This window comes from Dama dama, chromosome 13 (assembly GCF_033118175.1).
Source record: "Dama dama isolate Ldn47 chromosome 13, ASM3311817v1, whole genome shotgun sequence".
NCBI lineage: Eukaryota > Metazoa > Chordata > Mammalia > Artiodactyla > Cervidae > Dama > Dama dama.
Window position 1 is genome coordinate 65754180 of NC_083693.1, and position 18283 is coordinate 65772462.

The 18283-nt window shown below is 51.8% G+C and overlaps 1 protein-coding gene across 6 annotated transcripts in view; it reads right to left on the reverse strand.

The window, feature by feature from the left end:
* ASB2 (ankyrin repeat and SOCS box containing 2) overlaps window positions 1–18283 on the reverse strand; it is a 48417-nt gene that overhangs the window by 3340 nt on the left and 26794 nt on the right. For 5 of the 6 annotated variants that reach the window (XM_061159339.1, XM_061159340.1, XM_061159341.1 and 2 more), the window contains 5 exons: window positions 18106–18261; window positions 15601–15846; window positions 11695–11866; window positions 3757–4321; window positions 2392–2545 (listed from right to left, as the gene is read on the reverse strand). In XM_061159339.1, coding sequence (XP_061015322.1) covers window positions 2392–2545; window positions 3757–4321; window positions 11695–11866; window positions 15601–15846; window positions 18106–18261 — 1293 coding nt within the window. The remainder of the gene's footprint in view (window positions 1–2391; window positions 2546–3756; window positions 4322–11694; window positions 11867–15600; window positions 15847–18105; window positions 18262–18283) is intronic. The other variant, XM_061159342.1, reaches the window with a different exon arrangement.

Consider the following 18283-nt stretch of genomic DNA (forward strand, 5'->3'; position numbering starts at 1 on the left):
TGCCTTTCTTAGGGGTTGGAATGAAAACTGACCTTTCCCAGTCCTGTGGCCGCTGCTGAGTTTTCCAAATTTGCTGGCATATTGAGTGCAGCACTTTCACAGCATCATCTTTCAGGATTTGAAATAGCTCAGCTGGAATTCCATCACCTCCAGTAGCTTTGTTGGTAGTGATGCTTCCTAAGGCCCACTTGACTTCACATTCCAAGATGCCTGGCTCTAGGTGAGTGATCACACCATCATGATTATCTGGGTCATGAAGATCTTTTTTGTGTTGTTTGTTTGTGTATTCTTGCCACCTCTTTTTTAATATCTTCTGCCTCTGTTGGGTCCATACTATTTCGTCCTTTATTGTGCCCATCTTTGCATGAAGTGTTCCCTTGGTATCTCTAATTTTCTTGAAGAGATCTCTGGTCTTTCCCATTCTATTGTTTTCTTCTATTTCTTTGCATTGATCACTGAGGAAGGCTTTCTTATCTCTCCTGGCTATTCTTTGGAACTCTGCATTCAGATGGGTATATCTCTCCTTTTCTCCTTTGCCTTTAGTGTCTCTTCTTTTCTCAGCTATTTGTAAGGCCTCCTCAGACAACTATTTTGCCTTTTTGCATTTCTTTTTCTTGGGGATGGTCTTGATCACTGCCTCCTGTACAATGAATGTCACGAACCTCTGTCCATGGTTCTTCAGGCACTCTATCAGATCTAATCCCTTGAATCTACTTATCACTTCCACTGTATAATCGTAAGGGATTTGATTTAGGTCATACCTGAATGGTCTAGTGGTTCTCCCTACTTTGGAGTCTCTGATATCAACAACAGCATTAAATGAAAAAGCACCTGGGAAAGTGTTTCACAGATGGAGGGCGGGCTCTAAAGTAATCAAAAGAGGTATCGGTTAAGAACTCTTTGTTCTTCCTATTAATAAATGTTCATAGCACAATAAAGGGTTCTGCAATTTTTTCCTCCGGGGACACAGTTTAGTTGTAAATTACCCTTCCCAGGCAGGGCAGGTCCAGGAGAAAGTGAGAGGTCGGATTCTCAGCAAAAACCGCTTTACTCTCTAGTGGCCTCTAGTGGGCAGTCCCAGTGACAGCAACCATTTATGAATTGAATGAATGTTTCATTGAGAATCTGGAGCTCCCAGCCACTAAGCAAGTCAATGCCACCCTCCTCCCTATGTCGCCCCCCTGCCTGGGTCTCTCTCTCCACCCACCCCTCCATCGCCTGCCCAGTAACTTTATCAAGGGCCTCAATTCAAGTGTTCCCAGGCATTTGTGCAAATGGAAAATCCTACCAGAAAGTTTAGACTTAAAGGGGCCCCGGGATCAAGGAGGAACTCGGCAAGACTAGGCGCTGGGCTGTGGGACACCTGGACAGGTAATGAGGCAGCATTCTCACCTGGGGACAACAGCAGCAGCGGTGAGATAAAAATAACTTTCTGCGAGTCAGCCTCTGTGCTACATGGTCCGACAAACAGCCGGAGACAGGACTGTGCCCTTCAGACCCAGAGGAAACCCTGGGGCAGTTGGATCTCCTACTGGGGACAGGCATGCCCTCAGTATCAGCTGCAACACCAACTTCAACTGCTCTGACGCCTCACCTGCCTAGGCAAGCTCCACAATTCCTTAGAGGGATTTCCGGCCTGATTCAGTGAGGCCACCTCATCTACGCTGCACACAGCTGTTGGAACATGGCCAAAGCCCACCTCACTGCGCCGGGCACATCCCACCTGCAAACATCCCAGGCTGGCAGAGCTGGAGGAGCCGGACATTGAGCACATCCAGCTTGCTCTGTTTGGACACGGGCCCTAAGGTCCAGAGGGGAGTCCTGCCCACGATCACCCAGCAAGCCCCTGGTTCCAGAGCTCTGGGGGCCTGCCTCCTAGACCAGTGCTGCTCTGGGGGTGCCCTGGGAGCATGTTGAAATGTACACGTTTAGGCCCCACCCCAGACCTGCCAGGCTAGACTCTGCATTTTAAATAAGATGCTCAGGTGCTTCATGTGCATTTTACAGTTTGAGGTACCTGAGCCCCTTACTCCCTCCTCCACCCATCACACGGCTTCCCAGTGGCCCACAAACCTGGACAGCTTACGCCCCCCGGGGAGCTGGGGTTTTTGTTTAAAACACCCTAGAAAGGTTAAGTGGATCAAACCTCGATTTGAATCCCTGCTCTGCCACTAACTAGTGATGAGACATTTTGCCCAAGTGACCGTCTCTGTGAAGGTCGGTCTCCTCATGTACCAAATGGAGTCACGGAGACACTGGATGTGACACACAGCTCACAGCCTCACATGAGAAGGTGCTCATCAAATGTCAGGAGCAGTCACAGGCCCCCGAGTCCTGGGCCTGAGTCAGGCAGGGGGATCTGCCAGCAGCAGCAGCAGTGACAGCCCGTACCTGCTTTCTCCTTGATGACAGCCCAGTCCTCAAAGCTGTCAATATGCTCCTTCAGCCGTGAGCAGAGCTGCACGTTGCCCACGTAGTCCAAGAGTACATCGATGATGGGCCCGGCCCAGCGGCTCACTTCCGGGGCCGACAGGAACTCGCAGAACTGAAAAAGAACACACACCAGCGCTGGGACGCCCAGGACCAAGAGCACTGCCTCAGCAAGCTCATCCTACAGGTGGGAACCTACAGCCAGCGAGGGCAGGGGACACGTCTGAGCACAGACACCATGCGTGCCCAGGGTAGAATCAAGCTCTCCGGATCCACACCTCTCTCTCATCAACACAGGCCTCTGCTGCCAAAGATGGGAGGTGGGCAGCTTGGGCCCCTCTAAGCCTCAACCTCCTTGTCTAGAAAATGGGTATATGACACTCACTTGAAGGGGTTTTTATGAGAATTAAGGCAGTATAAACATAAACTTCTTTGCACATAGAAGATGGCCCATAAGTGATGCCATTAGCCATTGTTAATATCTCTAAGAGAAGAGTGTTTCTAACTTCCTTTTTAAAGATTTATTTTTTTTGCCTATGGTGGGTTTTTGTCACTGCACACAGGATTTCTCTAGTTGCAGCAAGCGGGGGCTACTCTTCATTGCAGTCTGCAGGCTTCTCCCTGTGTTGGCTTCTCTTATTGCACAGGGTCTAGGCACGCAGGCTTCCGTAGTTACGACTCACAGGCTTAGTTGCTCGGTGGTATGTGGGATCTTCTGGGACCAGGGATGGAACCAGTGTCCCTTGCAGTGTAAGGTGGATTCTTAGCCATTGGACCACTAGGGAAGTGCCTCTAACTTCCTGTTCATTGGACTTTGACTTATTAAGTCATCACCATGGGCAGGTCTTGCCTCTGGGGTCACTGACTTTCTGCAGCTCACCTGCTCTTCTAGGAGGCCTGCTCTCACCTCTACCCGGATCTTGGTCCATCACCATCATATTCCAGGTGCAGGTTTGCTGGGGGTGGTGAACCCCTCAGTTTTGCAGAGTTCCCCACCAATCGCCTGCCCAACTGTTCTCTCCCCTAATACAGTGGACCCAAGTGCTCCTGGGAACTGCTAAGTCCTGCTGCCTCTAAAGCATGTTAACCACTGAGTTTCCACTGCCTCCAAAGGGTGCTAAACGCCAGCTCACACGCCCTCCAAAGTGCACTAGCCGTTAGTCCACACTGCCTCCAAATCCTGTTCACCACCGTCTCCAGCTGCCTCCCAAGTGCAGTCCACCCTGCCGAGGGTCCGCCCTGCCTCCAGAGCCGGCGAACCACCAGTCCCCCCAGCCTCGGGAGCCCGCTGGCCCTGGCCGCAGTCCCCGCGGCGCGCCCCCTTACCTGGACCGCGCTGGGCGCCTTGTCCGAGGTGGGCGCATCATTGAACCTGTTGGAAGGCGGCGGGGCGGGCGGGTGCGGGCCGTTGCCGTACAGGCACGAGAAGCAGGGCTCGCCGTTGCAGCCGAGGTCCATGAGGAACTTGAGCAGCGACAAGCACTTCATGGCGAACATGATGGTGGCGGGGAAGGCAGTGGGGTGCGTGGCGATGTAGGCGTCGATGTTGGCGCCGTGGTCCAGCAGCAGCTGCATGGTGCGCAGGCAGCCGTGTCGGATGGCCACGAGCAGGGGGCTGATGACGTCGCGGTTGGGGTCGGCGCCGGCCAGCAGCAGCAGCTCGGTGGCGTACACGTTGTTGTTGACCACTGCAAAGTAGAGCGCCGAGCTGCGCCGGTCCTCGTACAGGCGCGCGCGCTCGGGCGCCAGCGGCGCGTTCACGTCGAAGCGCGCCCCAAGCAGGGCCTCGAGCACCTCGTCGTTGTTGCGCTCGGCCGCCAGGTGCAGCGGGCTGATGCCGCTACGGCGCACGCGCGTGCGGCTGGTCACCGGCAGCAGCATCTGCACGATCCTGCGGGCGAGGCGGGCACGCGCGGGTCACGGCACCGGATCCGCCGGCAGGGGGCGCCGAGGGGGCCCAGGCTCGGCCGCTCGCAACCACTGCGTGGGAGCGGCAGGGCCCACCAGCAGGGGGCGCCGTGGAGACGGCCAGTCTCAACAATTACCACTCGAGGGAGAGGGGGGTCCGCTTTACAGACAGGGAAACTGAGGCTCAGAGAGCTTCCACCACGTTCTCAAAACCTCAGAGCCGGTAACGAGTGGACCTGGGCTTCAAACCCAGAACCCCTAAAGTTAGTGCGAAGTGAAAGTCGCTCAGTCGTGTCCGACTCTTTTGCTACCCCATTGACTATAAAGTCCATGGAATTCTCCAGGCCAGAATAACTGGAGTGAGTAGCCTTTCCCTTCTCCAGGGGATCTTCCCAACCCAGGGCTCGAACAGAGGTCTCCCACACTGCAGGCAGATTCTTTACCAGCTGAGCCACAAGCCTCCAAAGTCTGAGCCCTCTAAAAACCTCAGCCAAGGAAGCTGTGGTACATATACACCATGGAATATTACTCAGCCATTAAAAAGAATTCATTTGAACCAGTCCTAATGAGATGGATGAAGCTGGAGCCCCTTATACAGAGTGAAGTAAGCCAGAAAGATAAAGAACATTACAGCATACTGACACATGTATATGGAATTTAGAAAGGTGATAACGATAACCCTATATGCAGAACAGAAAAAGAGACACAGAAATACAGAACAGACTTTTGAACTTTGTGGGAGAATGTGAGGGTGGGATATTTCAAAAGAACAGCATGTATACTATCTATGGTGAAACAGATCACCAGCCCAGGTGGGATGCACAAGACAAGTGCTCCGGCCTGGTGCAATGGGAAGACCCAGAGGAATCGGGTGGAGAGGGAGGTGGGAGGGGGGATCGGGATTGGGAATACATGTAAATCCATGGCTGATTCATATCAATGTATGACAAAACCCACTGGAAAAAAAAAAAAAAAAGACTTAAAAAAAAAAAAAAATAAAAAAAAAATAAAAACCTCAGCCAGACCGGACTGCAGTTTCAAGAATCTCTTGCTGACTTCTTTCAGGCTAAGGGGGATTGCCCACTCCCAGCTCAGTTTTCTAGAGGAATTGACTGGAAGGCCCCCAGACCTAGAGTGGGAAAACATGATGAAGTGGTGCTAGACCCTGCCCTGCCTAGGTCTCTGGGGGTTTGGGGGGGCGAGGACAGCCCTATCCAAGGGTTCACTATGTGCCCGGACACCGTCCAAAGGCTTAAAGCATTATTTGGTTTAATCTCCACAACAGCCCATCAAGTATGTCTCGTCATTCCCAGTTTTTTTCAGATGAGAAAAATCAATGCTCAGTGATGTTAGGGGTCTTGCCCAGGCCATATGTGGGGAGACACAAACCAGGACTTGTCCCCTCCTCTGACTCCAGGGCCGAGCTATGCTGTATCTCTGTTTTGCTGCCCCGAGGACTTGGGGGAGCCAGCAGGTTCTGGGGGAACAGGAGGGGACACACGTGTCTGTCCCAACCACTCCTGCCCCAGGCCCTGGTCAGCCCTCCGTGACATGAGGTCGCCTCCCCTGTCTGGTGAGTCTCAGTGCCTCTTCCCCTGAAGGCTGACTCTAGCCTCTCCCAGGCAGGCTGCCCTGCCTATGGCCTGGAGAGGGTGATCAGCTGTGGCTGAGGCTGGAGATTCCTGCCCGTCCTGACTGTGGTCTCTCCTGTTGAATCAGGTGCTATTGTTCTCAGCAGTCAACCTACAGTAATCTATTATAATTATCCTCCCAACAGCCCTATGAGGTGTGTACTAGTATTAATCTCGCTTACAGATGAGGAAACAGAAGCCCAGAGAGGGTAAGTGACTTGCCCTGGGACACACAGCCAGTAGTAGGTGATGGAGGCAGGATCTGAACCCAGGTAGTCTGATTACCCCTAGCGCAGCTGTCTCCAACTTTTTTGGCATCAGGAACTAGCTTCATGGAAGACAGATTTGCCATGGACTGGGGATGGAGGGGTTGGTTTCAGAATGATTCAAGCGTATTCTATTTATTGTGCACTTTATTTCTATTGTTATTGCATCAGCTCCATCTCAGATCATCAGGCAGCAGATCCCAGAGGCTCGGGACCCTTGTCCTAGAGTGAGAGGCACACTCTTAGCCACTCCCCTCCTTCTTGTGTAGCTAGTGGTCAGGTGACAGCTGCTATGTCACAGGGCTTTGAATTCCTTATGATGCATTAACTTGCCTGACCCATTTTACCTTCGCTGCAGCCCAGTGGCGCTGCCCAACTGTGTCTGTCGGCCTTCTTTGTAACAGAGGGGGCTCAGAGAGATGAAGCGACTGATCAAAGGCCATAAAGCCATTCTGGGGTTTGACCCCAGGACTCCTGACCTCTTGTGTTTGCTCTCTTCCCCTAAAGCCCTGCCACCTGCCAAGCTCTTGCCACTGACATGATTCCAGACCCTAATTCCCCCAACCCCTGCTGACTGGTGACCTCGGGTGGGCTTCGAGGAGGTGACCACAGCAGGGCAAGCAGGTGCACCAAGCCTGTTTCCAAGCCTCTCTGCCTCTTGGCACTTGGGCTCCCCGGGCTTCTGGCTTCCTGGAAAACTGATGCCAGGGATCTCCTGTTAGGATCTCGGTGGAAAGTATTATTAATGGTTAGTGACGCTGTGTTTGCTTAAAATCTGCCTCTCAAACCTCAAAAGGAAATTCACACACCCAGGGGGGCTAATTGCCTCCTAATTTCTATTTGTGCAGGCTTAGGAGGCCTGACCTCGCTCCGTAGAGGTGCTGGTCAAAGGCGGGGCCAGGGCCTCACCCTGGACTGCAGCCATCGCTGACAAATGCTCTGTAACAGCCGTAACGTGCCCAACCACGGGAAAAACAGCAAGGGGGACTGCCCGGGGCTGCTGGCCAGATGGGCTCATATCTGGCAGGTCACAGCTGGTCTCCAGTGGCCCCTTGTCAAATCAAGGGAAAGTGGCAGAAATGTGGGAACGTGACTGGAGGCAGCCTAGGTCCCAGAAGCATCCTCTTAATAGCAGTGAAATCATCTAATTGTTGTACACTTCTGGAGGACGTGGCCAAGCTGAGAGTCAATGTGTCATGCTGCGTGGGGCCTGGAGATCAGCTTCCCATTTTACAGAGGGTGAAACTGAGACCCGAATGTGGGGGTGGGGGGAGGAGAGAGTGAGGTTGGCCTGGAGGTGGATGGCAAAGCCCAGGCAGAATGAAGGTGTTGGTGGCCCCACTGCACGTCACTGTTCCTCTCCCCCAGCCCAGCTGGTGGGAAGAAGGCAGGAGGATGAAGGCTGGGCCCTTCCCACTTCTCCCACAGGCAAGTCCTGGGACCATAAGAGCTCAAAATGCAACTTATGTAGAGAGCAAAGGTGCCCATTGCCTGGTACAAGTTTTGGTGTCTGGGAGGCCCAGTGTCCCATCTGCCTCTTCTTTTCCGAGCACGGAGGCTGCACCCACCAGCTCAGCCTCCTGGGTCACCAGGTCATGGTGGTGTGACCTTTGCCAATATTCAGTGTAAATTTAACCATGGACTTGACTTTCACAAGGGAACCAGCTGCCCACAAATGGCTTTGCTCCCAGTAACACTGGGCAGCGGCATGTCAACCCAGCTGTGCGTGCGTGCATGTGTGTGTATGTGTGTGTGTGTGTGTGTGTGTTGGGGGGATTATCTCTCCTCTGAGGCTGTATGCGGCCAGAAAAGACTCCACAGAGGAGAATCTGCCTGAGGGCGTCCCCAAGGGCACAGTGGAACTTCTGCCCATGAGGGTCCCTCTGTGGGGAAGTCTGCAGCTTTTTTCCTGGGAGCTAGAGCAAGGAAGCAGTCTTCCCAGAAAGAGTTTTAAGGGGCTTGCAAAGGTAATATTAATTAGAAGTAAAAGGGAAAGTATATTTAAAAATGAGGGGGGCCAGAAGTAAGGTCCAAAGGCAAGTCAGTGTTATATGTCAGCCACAAAATTGAGTCTAAGATACTGGTTCTCTCCTGGGATGCCTCATAAAATCATCTGCAGCCCAAGTCCCAACCCAGATTGCTTACGAGATCTCTGAGGCTGGGGCCCAAGCCTCAGGGGTTTAAGAGTTTGCCGGGGATCCAATGTGTAAGCAAAGTTGAGAGCCAGTGGTTGCAGTGCTATTCTAAATTCAGTTTAAAGGAAACTTGGGCCATCTGCTCTTGTCTAATACCAACAGTTTCTTAATAAATCTATCTTTGGTGCTAGCTTTCCTGGTGGCTCAGATGGTAAAGAGTCTGCCTGCAGTGTGGGAGACCTGGGTTCGATTCCTGGATTGGGAAGATCCCCTAGAGAAGGAAATGGCAAACCACTCGAGTCTTCTCGCCTGGAAAATCCCATGGACGGAGGAGCCTGGCGGGCTACAGCCCACGGGGTCCCAAAGAATCAGGACACGACTGAGCGACTTCACTGTCTTTCACTTGGTGCTGAGTTTTAATCTCAAAAGTTGCCTTTGATAAACTGGAAATGAAAACTAAGAAAAAAGTTTATCTTGGAGGTGCCTAAGACTTTGGGGTCTTGGGGGCTTCTTTCTCAGCCACACCTAAATGTCACGCCCTGCAGTAAATGCGCTGAATTCACCATCTGGCGAACATGGACCCCAGCTGCTGGAGCCACTTTCCGTGCCCTGGACAGGCAGGGTGTCCTGGCGGGCGGCTGAGTGTGGAAAGCCTAGAGAATGTCACAGCAGATCCCCGGGCAGCCAAGGAAGGACGGCATGGACAAGGCCAGATGCCACATGCCCGGGGGCGAGTGCAGCGCTGGGGCCTTGCCTGGCCGGGGGCCCTGACAGGTGACAGAAGCTGTTGGGAACCTGCTTTTACCCCTTTGTAGGGCAACCCTCAAACTGCGGCCTGGTCCCTCTCACTCTTGGGGTCCAGAGGAACCTGGGATTGGAGAATGGAGGGTGAACAACCAGAGAAATGGCTTTGGGGGTCAGCATGAGTCTAAAGCAGGAGACTTTTGGGGAGAATACATCATTCACATAGGTGGCTCCAGAGAGGCCCAGCCTTGCTCCCTGGCCAGCCTTGCTCCCTGGCCAGCCTTAGGCACGCCCAGTGCTCCTTCAAACTTTCCACCAGCTGGGGCCAGACTGCTGGCACCTGGGCCCACCTGAAGGCATCGGGTGTGACTGAAGGATGCCAAGTGACAGTCCCAGCTCTGCCACGCTCTGGCACGCCACTTCCCATCTCTGACCTCTGGTCCCTCCTCTGCAAAATCAGGCTTGGATTATATCAGTGGTCCCCCTAAAGGTCTGACTGGGCTGTATCTGGTTGACTGGGAGCTCTTCAAAGATGAAGGCATGGGCTCCTTCTCTCCTGGAGATTCTGGTTTTGTGTGTCTGGGAGGCGTCATTTAAAAAATAGCCCAGAGTGACCGTGCTGTATAGGCAGGTTCAGAGAGCCAGTGGACTTCTGTCTCTTTCCCTCTGGATCTTTCTAGAGTCAGACTAAGATAAACCATGTTTGTTGACTGCTGCTGGATCTTTCTGGAACTGAAGAGTGAGATGTTCTCTTGCCCGTCACCTCTGCCTGACTTGAGTTGCTTTTGTCCTTCCACTGGCTTCACAGAAAAATGATGGAATTTACCCTTTCTACATGAGAGAGAACACAGACCCAGCGAGCACCTACTGGATGCTGCACTCTGCTGGGCGTTTTATTTCTGCTCTATACACACGTGTATCCATTTCACTAGTCCCCACAACAGCCCCGCCCCCCAGGCAGTATGACTACTTCGTATTTTACAGAGGAGGGAATTGAGGCTCAGAAAGGTTAAGCAATTTCCCCAAGGCCTCAGTAGGAATTCAAATCCACATCTGTCTGCCTCATAGCCTACTATGCGTCCCAGAGAAGGCAAGGTGTCCTGTGTGCATGGATGGGGCGGGGAGGTATCCTTGTCTGGCCATTTGTGTGAGTACCTGCAAAGCAGGGCCTGGAGCCCTGAGGGTCAGCTCTGTCTCCCGTGTCTCCTCCGTTCCATTCCCCAGAGTGTCATTCTCACCCCCATCTCCCTGAGCGGAGACCACCCACACCCCCCAGCATGCACAATATTCTCCCTGTTGGGGACAGGGCTGCATTTCCTGAAGTGTGTCATCTGGGGTACAGGAGATGGGATTATAGGTGAGAAGGGTTTTTTTTTTAAATTAATTGTAAATTGGTAATATGAACAATTTGATCATGTGATAAATGTTTCCTTTTGAAAATAAATTCATTTAAAATAAAAATGTCTTTAAGGGACCATACTAAGAAGTGAAGGTATAGACATCTAAAAACAGGAGGAAAGTCTGAATGCTCAGTTTAGGGAACACTGGTTGAGTGGAAATTACTGGGCCTACGCATCCTTCACGGTTAGCTGGAGTTCCACCCCCTGGGCAAGGCTCTCCTGACCCTCCAACTAGTGGTGGTGCTGGCGGAAGTTTAATAGCTTGCTCTTCAGGGGAGGGAGGGGGCTCTGATTTCTAACAATCACCAGTTTCCACGAAGTAAATACTCTCACCAAGGCCGATTTCAGACTACCAAGGTGATCAGTCAGCTCACAGAAGTTGCACAAGCCAGGTCTAGCACACGTCTGCTTTCAGCCCATTCTAGTCTTGAGGACCACCATGCAGCTCAGCCCTGCGTGCTTTTTCATTTTCATGAGCGTGTTTCTGTGTGCGTGTGCCTGCGTGCACCTTCTCTCCCACCAGACTGCTCCCCGAGAGCTTTAGCTTCTTTCATCTCTTTCAAAGTACCTAACACATAGTAAGCGCTCAACAAAAACTAGCTAATACCAATGGTACTATTTGTATTATCGTAGATGTTCCCTGCATCCTCGCTTACTGCCTGAGAGATTATTTTTGCATCCCCAACAGAAATATCCCCTGGTCTGGATTCCTATCTGGCTTCCTGTGTGGAATCTGGTAGACATAAGATTCGGAACAAGTGAGCTCCTGTCATTTACAAGCTGAGTGATCTTGGGCAAGTCACTCAACCTCTCTGTGTCTCAGCTTCCTCATTTTGGAAAAAAAAAAGAAGGTAATCATATCTACCTCAGTACATCTGTTAATGGAATTATGAAAAGTAGAGTTGTTAAAAAAAAAAGTAGAGTTGTTAAAAGGATTAAATATGTTTACAATGTAAAGTGCTGGTAAGTGCCACATAAGAGTTTGCTATTATTATTGTTGTTGCCATTGTTGTAAGCATTCACTATAGCTTGCTAACTGCTTGGTGGTGTTCCCCTTTTCTACCTAAATGCGGGGCCCTGAACTCGCCGGGACCTCCCTACCCCCAGTGGGCGGGGCATTCGGAGGAGTGGGCGGGGAAAGGGGCGGAGCTGCGGGGCTGGGGGCGGGGCCTGGGCTGACCTGTAGTTACCCTTCTTGGAGGCGATGTGCAGAGGGAGCATGCCGTCCTTGTTGGTCTTGTTGGCGTCCGCTCCCTGTGACAGCAGGAACTCCACCACCTCCTCGTGTCCGTTCTTGCAGGCCTCGTAGAGGGCGGACGCGCTGTCACTGGCCTGCGTGTTGATGTCAGCGCCTGGAGAAGGAGAGGAGCATCGGTGAGTGATCGGGCTGGTCACTGTCCTTGATGTAACGCCCACCTCGGGCTGGGCGCTGCTGCCGCAACCACCCCGACACATTGGATCACGCGGAGGACCCCCAGCTCCTTTCTGCTACTCTGAGGCCCCGGGCCGCCAGCCTGAACTGCCATAGTGACCCTGGGGTTTACAGACCATTTGCTCTATGCTGGGCTCTCGCTTATTTGGCAAACAATTTGCCTGCAATTCAGGAGACCCGGGTGGGGACGATCCCCTGAAGAAGGGAATGGCAACCCACTCCAGTATTCTTGCCTGGGGAATTCCATGGATAATGGAGCCTGGCAGGCAATGGTCCATAGTGTCACAAAGAGTCAGACACGACTGAGCGGCTAAGACACAACATGGAGCTGTACATGTGCTGTCTCTTTGAGTCCACAACATATCCTAACCCCATGCCATCAGTAACAACTTTATCTCCATGTTACAGACAAGAACACTGAAACATGCATGTGTGTGTGTGTGCTAAGGCGCTTCAGTCATGTCCAACTCTTTCTGACTATGGACTGTAGCCTGCCTGGCTCCTCTGTCCATGGGATTCTCCAAGCAAGAATACTGGAGTGGCTTGCCATGCCTTCTTCCAGGGGATCTTCCTGAATCAGTGATTGAACCCGCATCTCTTATGTCTCTTGCATTGAAGTACAGAGAACCTCTGCAACTGGCCCCAGATCCCACAGCTCATAAAGGAAGAGCCAAAACGTGAACCCAGACGGTCTGATGGCAGAAGCCCTGGCAGATGTTCTGATGGCAGAGACAATGGTCCGAACACTCATTCCACCTACAATGATCCAGATCCTGCCCTGAGGAAGGCCCTCACAATTCTAAGAGGGCACAGAGCCTTCTCATAAAGAAAACCCCCAACAACTTTATGAATTAGGATTTATTTGCTCTTCTCTGCCTGGTGGCTCAGATGGTAAAGAATCCACCTGCAATGTGGGAGATCCGGGTTCAGTCCCTGGGTGGGGAAGATCCCCTGGAGTAGGGTATGGAAACCCACCCCAGTATTCTTGCCTGGAGACTCCCATGGACAGAGGAACCTGGTGGGCTACAGTCCATGGGGTCCCAAAGAACTGGAGACGAGTGAAGTGACTGAACACACATGCAGCATGCCTTCCATTTCAAGGATTAACAGAGGATTTACTAACAGGCATAGCTTCTTGTCTCCTCGGAAAGAAACACTACACCATGCTGCCAGGAGGAGGCATCCATCTGGTGATGGTCTCCCTTCAGCCCATTCTCCTACATCTGCTCCATCTCCTGGTGGTGATGGAGAGAGAAGGCAGGGGTTTCTCTGCAGAGAGAAGTGCAGTCTGTTCCCCAGCCCCTATTCTGATAGGAAATGGAACTGAGATAGCAGTGAAATATCAGCAAGGGCTGAAATCAGTAGTATCTGTTAAACCACAGATCCCCTCTGGGCAGTCAGCTTATCACAAGCTCTCTGGTAATTTTAATATTTGATGACTGGTTTCTGGTCTAGTGGAAATATCACAGGTTTTCATGACAGACAGCAGCTGAAGTTTCTGCTTCATGCTTTACAAGCTCCATGGCCTCAAACAGCATTTAGGAACCTCAGTTTTCTCATCTGTTGACTGAGAAAAATAGTACCTAGCAACCAGGGTTACTGTGAGGTTATCGATGTAAGATAATAGAATTAAATATCTGCTATAGACAAAAGCATGTATGTCCCCCCCAGATTCATATGTAACCTAATCCTCAGTGTAATGGTGTTGGGAGGTAGAGCCTTTGGGGTGATTAGGTTATGAAGGTGGAGCCCTCATCAATGGGATTAGTGCCCTAATAGAAGAGACCAGAGTGCTCCCTTGCCCCTTCCACCATGTGAGGACACAACAAGAAGATGGATGTCTAGGAGGTAGAAACAGGCTCTCATGGGACGCTGAGTCCAATGGCACTGGACTTCCCAGCCTCCAAAACTGTGAGAAATAAGCTTCTGTTGCCTCTAAGCCATCCAGTCTGTGGTGTTCTGTGATAGCCACCTCAGTGGACTAAGACAACCTCCCTACCTGGAGGCTGGCACAGAGAGGGTGCTCAGCAAATAAGAGCTCCCCAGGACTAAGGGGCTGGGATGCAAGCACTGCTCCTGCCTCCACCCGAGGGAGAGTTGGCGGGTGGCTCCAACACCCCTGAGCTCTGGAAGACTTGCTCCCTGAAAGCCTGGACTCCGGCCAGCAAAGCCACCCGCTCACTCAAGAAAAATATTTGGATTTGCAAATGGACTCAGCCCGCAGTGGGAACAGACTCTGACTCAGGGCATCAGCAGGAGAGCTGGGCAGATGTTCAGTGCTAGCCTGTTGCTCTCACCCGCTGAGCCCTTGGCCCTTTGTCCAGCCTCCTTGCCTGGCTCCCAGGACCCTGCATGTGCTCTTTGGCCTCTGGCTGGTCAGTCCAGATTTGTCCCCAGCGGCAAGGATGTGCCCTGGGTCTGTTTTCCCAACAGCTTGGGCACGTGCTGAGTAAATGGATGCTTATTCAGGCCAAGTCCCAGGATGGAAATTCTCGAGCCCTGGAGCGGGGTGGTGGAGTGCAAAGAGCATGCAGTTTGGGGTCAGATGATGGCAGTCAGAATCCAGACTTCGATTGTGTCCAATCATTTAATCTCTCTGAGCCTCAGTCTCCTCTACTCCCTACCTCCTAGGCTACAGAGAAAACCCCATGGCCCTATTCTGTGTTCATGCCTAGCGCAGTGCCTGTCACACAGCAGGTCCTTGAAAGATTATTCCAGCTCAGCCCCCAGGTCTGGCTTGCTTCTGGTGTCTGTCTCTAGCAGAAAGGTCACTTCCCATGGGAGTGAGAAGAGAAATCAAAAGAGTTCTTGGGGAAAATCAGAATATTATGACCTTTTTAACCAAAAGGACATCTGCCATTGTCTCGGAATCTTCTGTTACTGGGATGTAATAATTCAGGCAATATTGTTTTATTTTATCCCATTAAGTGAACAAAGATTTTTAAGAGGCAAAGAGTCCAAAGACCAGGGTCTAAATGCCAGTTCTGCCACTAATTTGTTGTGTGACCTTGGACGAATCACTTTCCCATCCTGGCCTTTGGTTTCATCACCTATAAAATGGGTTGTTGTTCTTTAGTCCTGAAGTTGTGTCTGACTCTTTTGCAACCCCATGGACTGTAGCCTGCGAGGTTCCTCTGTCCATGGGATTTTCAAGCAAGTATACTGGAGTGGGTTGTCATTTCCTTCTCCGTATAGAGTGAGGAGGTGACCTAAATGTTGTCTGAAGTTCCTTCTGGCCCTGAAGGATGATGTGATAGAAAGAGAAGTTGTTGGGATGTTGGGAGGCTAAGATTCTGTCTAGTCTATAAGTAATTTGCTGCGTGACTATAGGTAGATAAGTCACTTCCTCTTTCTGGGCCTCAGATTCCTCATTTTATAAATGAGGATGTTGGACCAGGTGAGAGAAGGCTAACACGGGGCACGTGTACCACGCCCCTCCAAGTGTGTGCCTAATTGCAGGCACCGCTGGTGGATCTCAACTTGTTTCCAGCCGAGCCTAGGCACAACCTCAGAATCCTTCTTAAGACAACACTCCCAGAAGATGCTGTCACTCAATCAGAGTATGTCCATAGATGACACCTAAACTTGCTTTCCCTTAGACTTAATCTGAGGTCCTCTTGGGAACTCCACGACCCAGGGACCCTTAGTACTCACGGTGTTTGGCCAGGAATCTCAGTGCTTCCAGCTGCCCACTCTGGGCGGCCACAAACAAGGGGGTGATGCCATAGGCATTCTTGGCTTCCACCTTGGCGCCTCCGCTCACCAGGATCTCCATGACCTCCAGATCATTGCGAGCAACAGACTCATGCAGAGCCGTCCAGCCTCGGTTACAGCGGTGGTTGGTGTCCGCCTTGTACTGCACCAGAATCCTTACTGCCTCCACGTTCTTGCGCTCACAGGCTGTGCCCAGCAAGAAGCAAGATGGTCAGCGGGGCCCCTGGCAGGCCCTGGTCAGCTGCGCCTTCATTCATTCATTTGTCCATCCAACCATTCATTCATCAGCCAGAAGTGAATTCACGCAACAAATATCTCCTGAGTCAGCAGTAAGTTCCATCCCTTCACTAAACCTAGGATATGCACTAAAGTAATAGTAATCAGCAATAATATCCGGATGTGTGTATAGCATTGTTTATGCACCTGCACTCTATTCTAAGCATTTCAAGTGATTAATTTAGTTCTCCCAAATACCCTTAAAGGATGTTCTGTTATCCCTTTTCACAGAGGAGGACAGTGAGGCACAGAGGAGTTAAGTGACTTGCCCAGGGTCACACAGTAAGTGACAGAACTGGGATTCAAATCCAGGTAATCGGGTCTGGAGTCTCTGTCCCCTGGAAGGTTCCAGAATGCTCCTAACTCATCTCCCTTTCCAATGTTACCGCTTCAGTCCTCCGCGAGGCCAGAAGAAGAGGAGGGCAGTGTCATATGTCTGCTCAAAACGCTTCCTCAAAGGCTACTCAGTTAAAATTTGTCTTCTGAGTGCAGCTCATCAAGTCTTTCTCAACCGCTCAAACCTCCCTTTTAAGTCTTATCTGGCTCTGGATTCTAAATGTAGCCTCAGTGCTGGCAGAGCTGTTCCAAGGGAGACCGAGAACTTGTCCAAATTAACCACCCCTGGAAGCTTCCTCAGTTAGGGAGGAGGGGAGAAGGAAGGGGGGCTTCCCAGGTGGCTCAGTGATAAAGAATCTGCCCGCAGATGCAGGAGACACAGGTTTGATCCCTGGGTTGGGAAGATTCCCTGAAGTAGCGAATGGCAGCCCATTCCAGTATTCTTGCCTGGAAAATCCCATGGGCCTGGTGGGTGACAGTCCATGGGGTCGCAAAGAATGAGACACGATTGAGAGACTGAGTATGCATACACAAGAAGGAAGAGGGGCTGCCTGTCTAGCGTTTCAAACAGGACCCTCAGCAAAGCTCACGGCTTCTCTAAGCCATGGGCTCTTCACCTGTAAAGGACAGGTGATGAAACCTTCCCGAGAGGATGCTGTGGGAGAGTGGAGTGGGGCAAGGTACGAAGGCTCTAGGGTGGAGCTCATGCCGGATCAGAGCTCAGGCTTCAGCTGTGAGTCACTCAGCATCCTAGGAGCTCTCTCTGGGTCAGCTGGGGTTCTGTGTGATGGCTCCGGTGCCCAGGGGGACATGAGTTCTAAGGAAGACACTTCCACCGCAGGTCTGCAGTGGACCCGGTTCCTGCTGCAGATGGGATATTCCAGGAGCTGGAGACCAGCCACATGGGGAATTGGGAATTTCTGTAGTTTTTCAAAGTGTAGAGCTCCTGTCCTTTTTGCAAGACCCGAAGCTGATTGTTTATGTGCGTAGGCATGAACTAGACACTCAAGAGTGGAGGAGTTCAGAGCGTGATGCTGGCATCCAGCCCTCAGAGTTAGATCCCAGGTCTGCCCTTCCTGGCTGTGTGATCCTGGGTGCCTCCTGTCTGCTCTCTGTGCCTTAAGGCCTCATCTGTAAACTGGGGAAGCTAGCAGTGCTTGCTTCATCTGTGGATGGATGTGAGGGTTAGAAAAAAGAACAGAGCCTGGTGTATAGTAAACACTTGATAATTGCCAGCTGTTATGATTATTCGGATTTTGACTCTGGGCACTGCTAGGGCAGCCAGTGACTGTCCTTGGATGACATGTGGAGTAAATTGGAGGTTTTCATTTTCTCAAAAATCCAGGAGCAACAAATTCCCTCTCATGCCTCTTCACTTTTGCTTATGCTGTTCCCCTTGATCGTCCAGCCGGTGAATCCCTCCTGTTCAGGCTCAGCTCTGGGACCCCCTCCTGTGGGGGTGCCCTCCCCACATCCCAGTCCCTCCCCCAGGCTCCCTCGTGTCAAGCTCTTCATTGCCAGTAGCTGACTGAGAATCAGTGTATATCGTCTGTGAATCAGCGTCTACCAGACTGGACGATCACACGGGCATGGACCATATCTTTTCATCTCTGAGTCCTCAGTGTGCCAGGCCCATGGGAGAACTTGGGAAATATTGCCTGAATACATGCACGAATGAATGGTTCCGTTATGTAAGTTATATACCTGAACGAGGCTGTTTAATCACAGTAGACCCCGGTGGGGAGGGTTGTACACTTTGCAAGCAAATCCTCCTGATAGCCCACTCAGTCTCTGGACCTTTCCTGGGGGACGCCCACGCCCCCCTGGGCTCACCTTTGTAGAGCGGTGTCTCTCGGGACTTGTTGGAGATGTCGGGCTCGGCGCCAGCCTGGAGCAGGAACTGGAGGCAGTCCACGTGTCCCCTGCAGGTCGCCAGGTAAAGGGCCGTTTCCTCCTGCAGGGTGCGCTGGTCGATGACTGCCGGGTACGCTGTGGAGGACAGATCAGGACA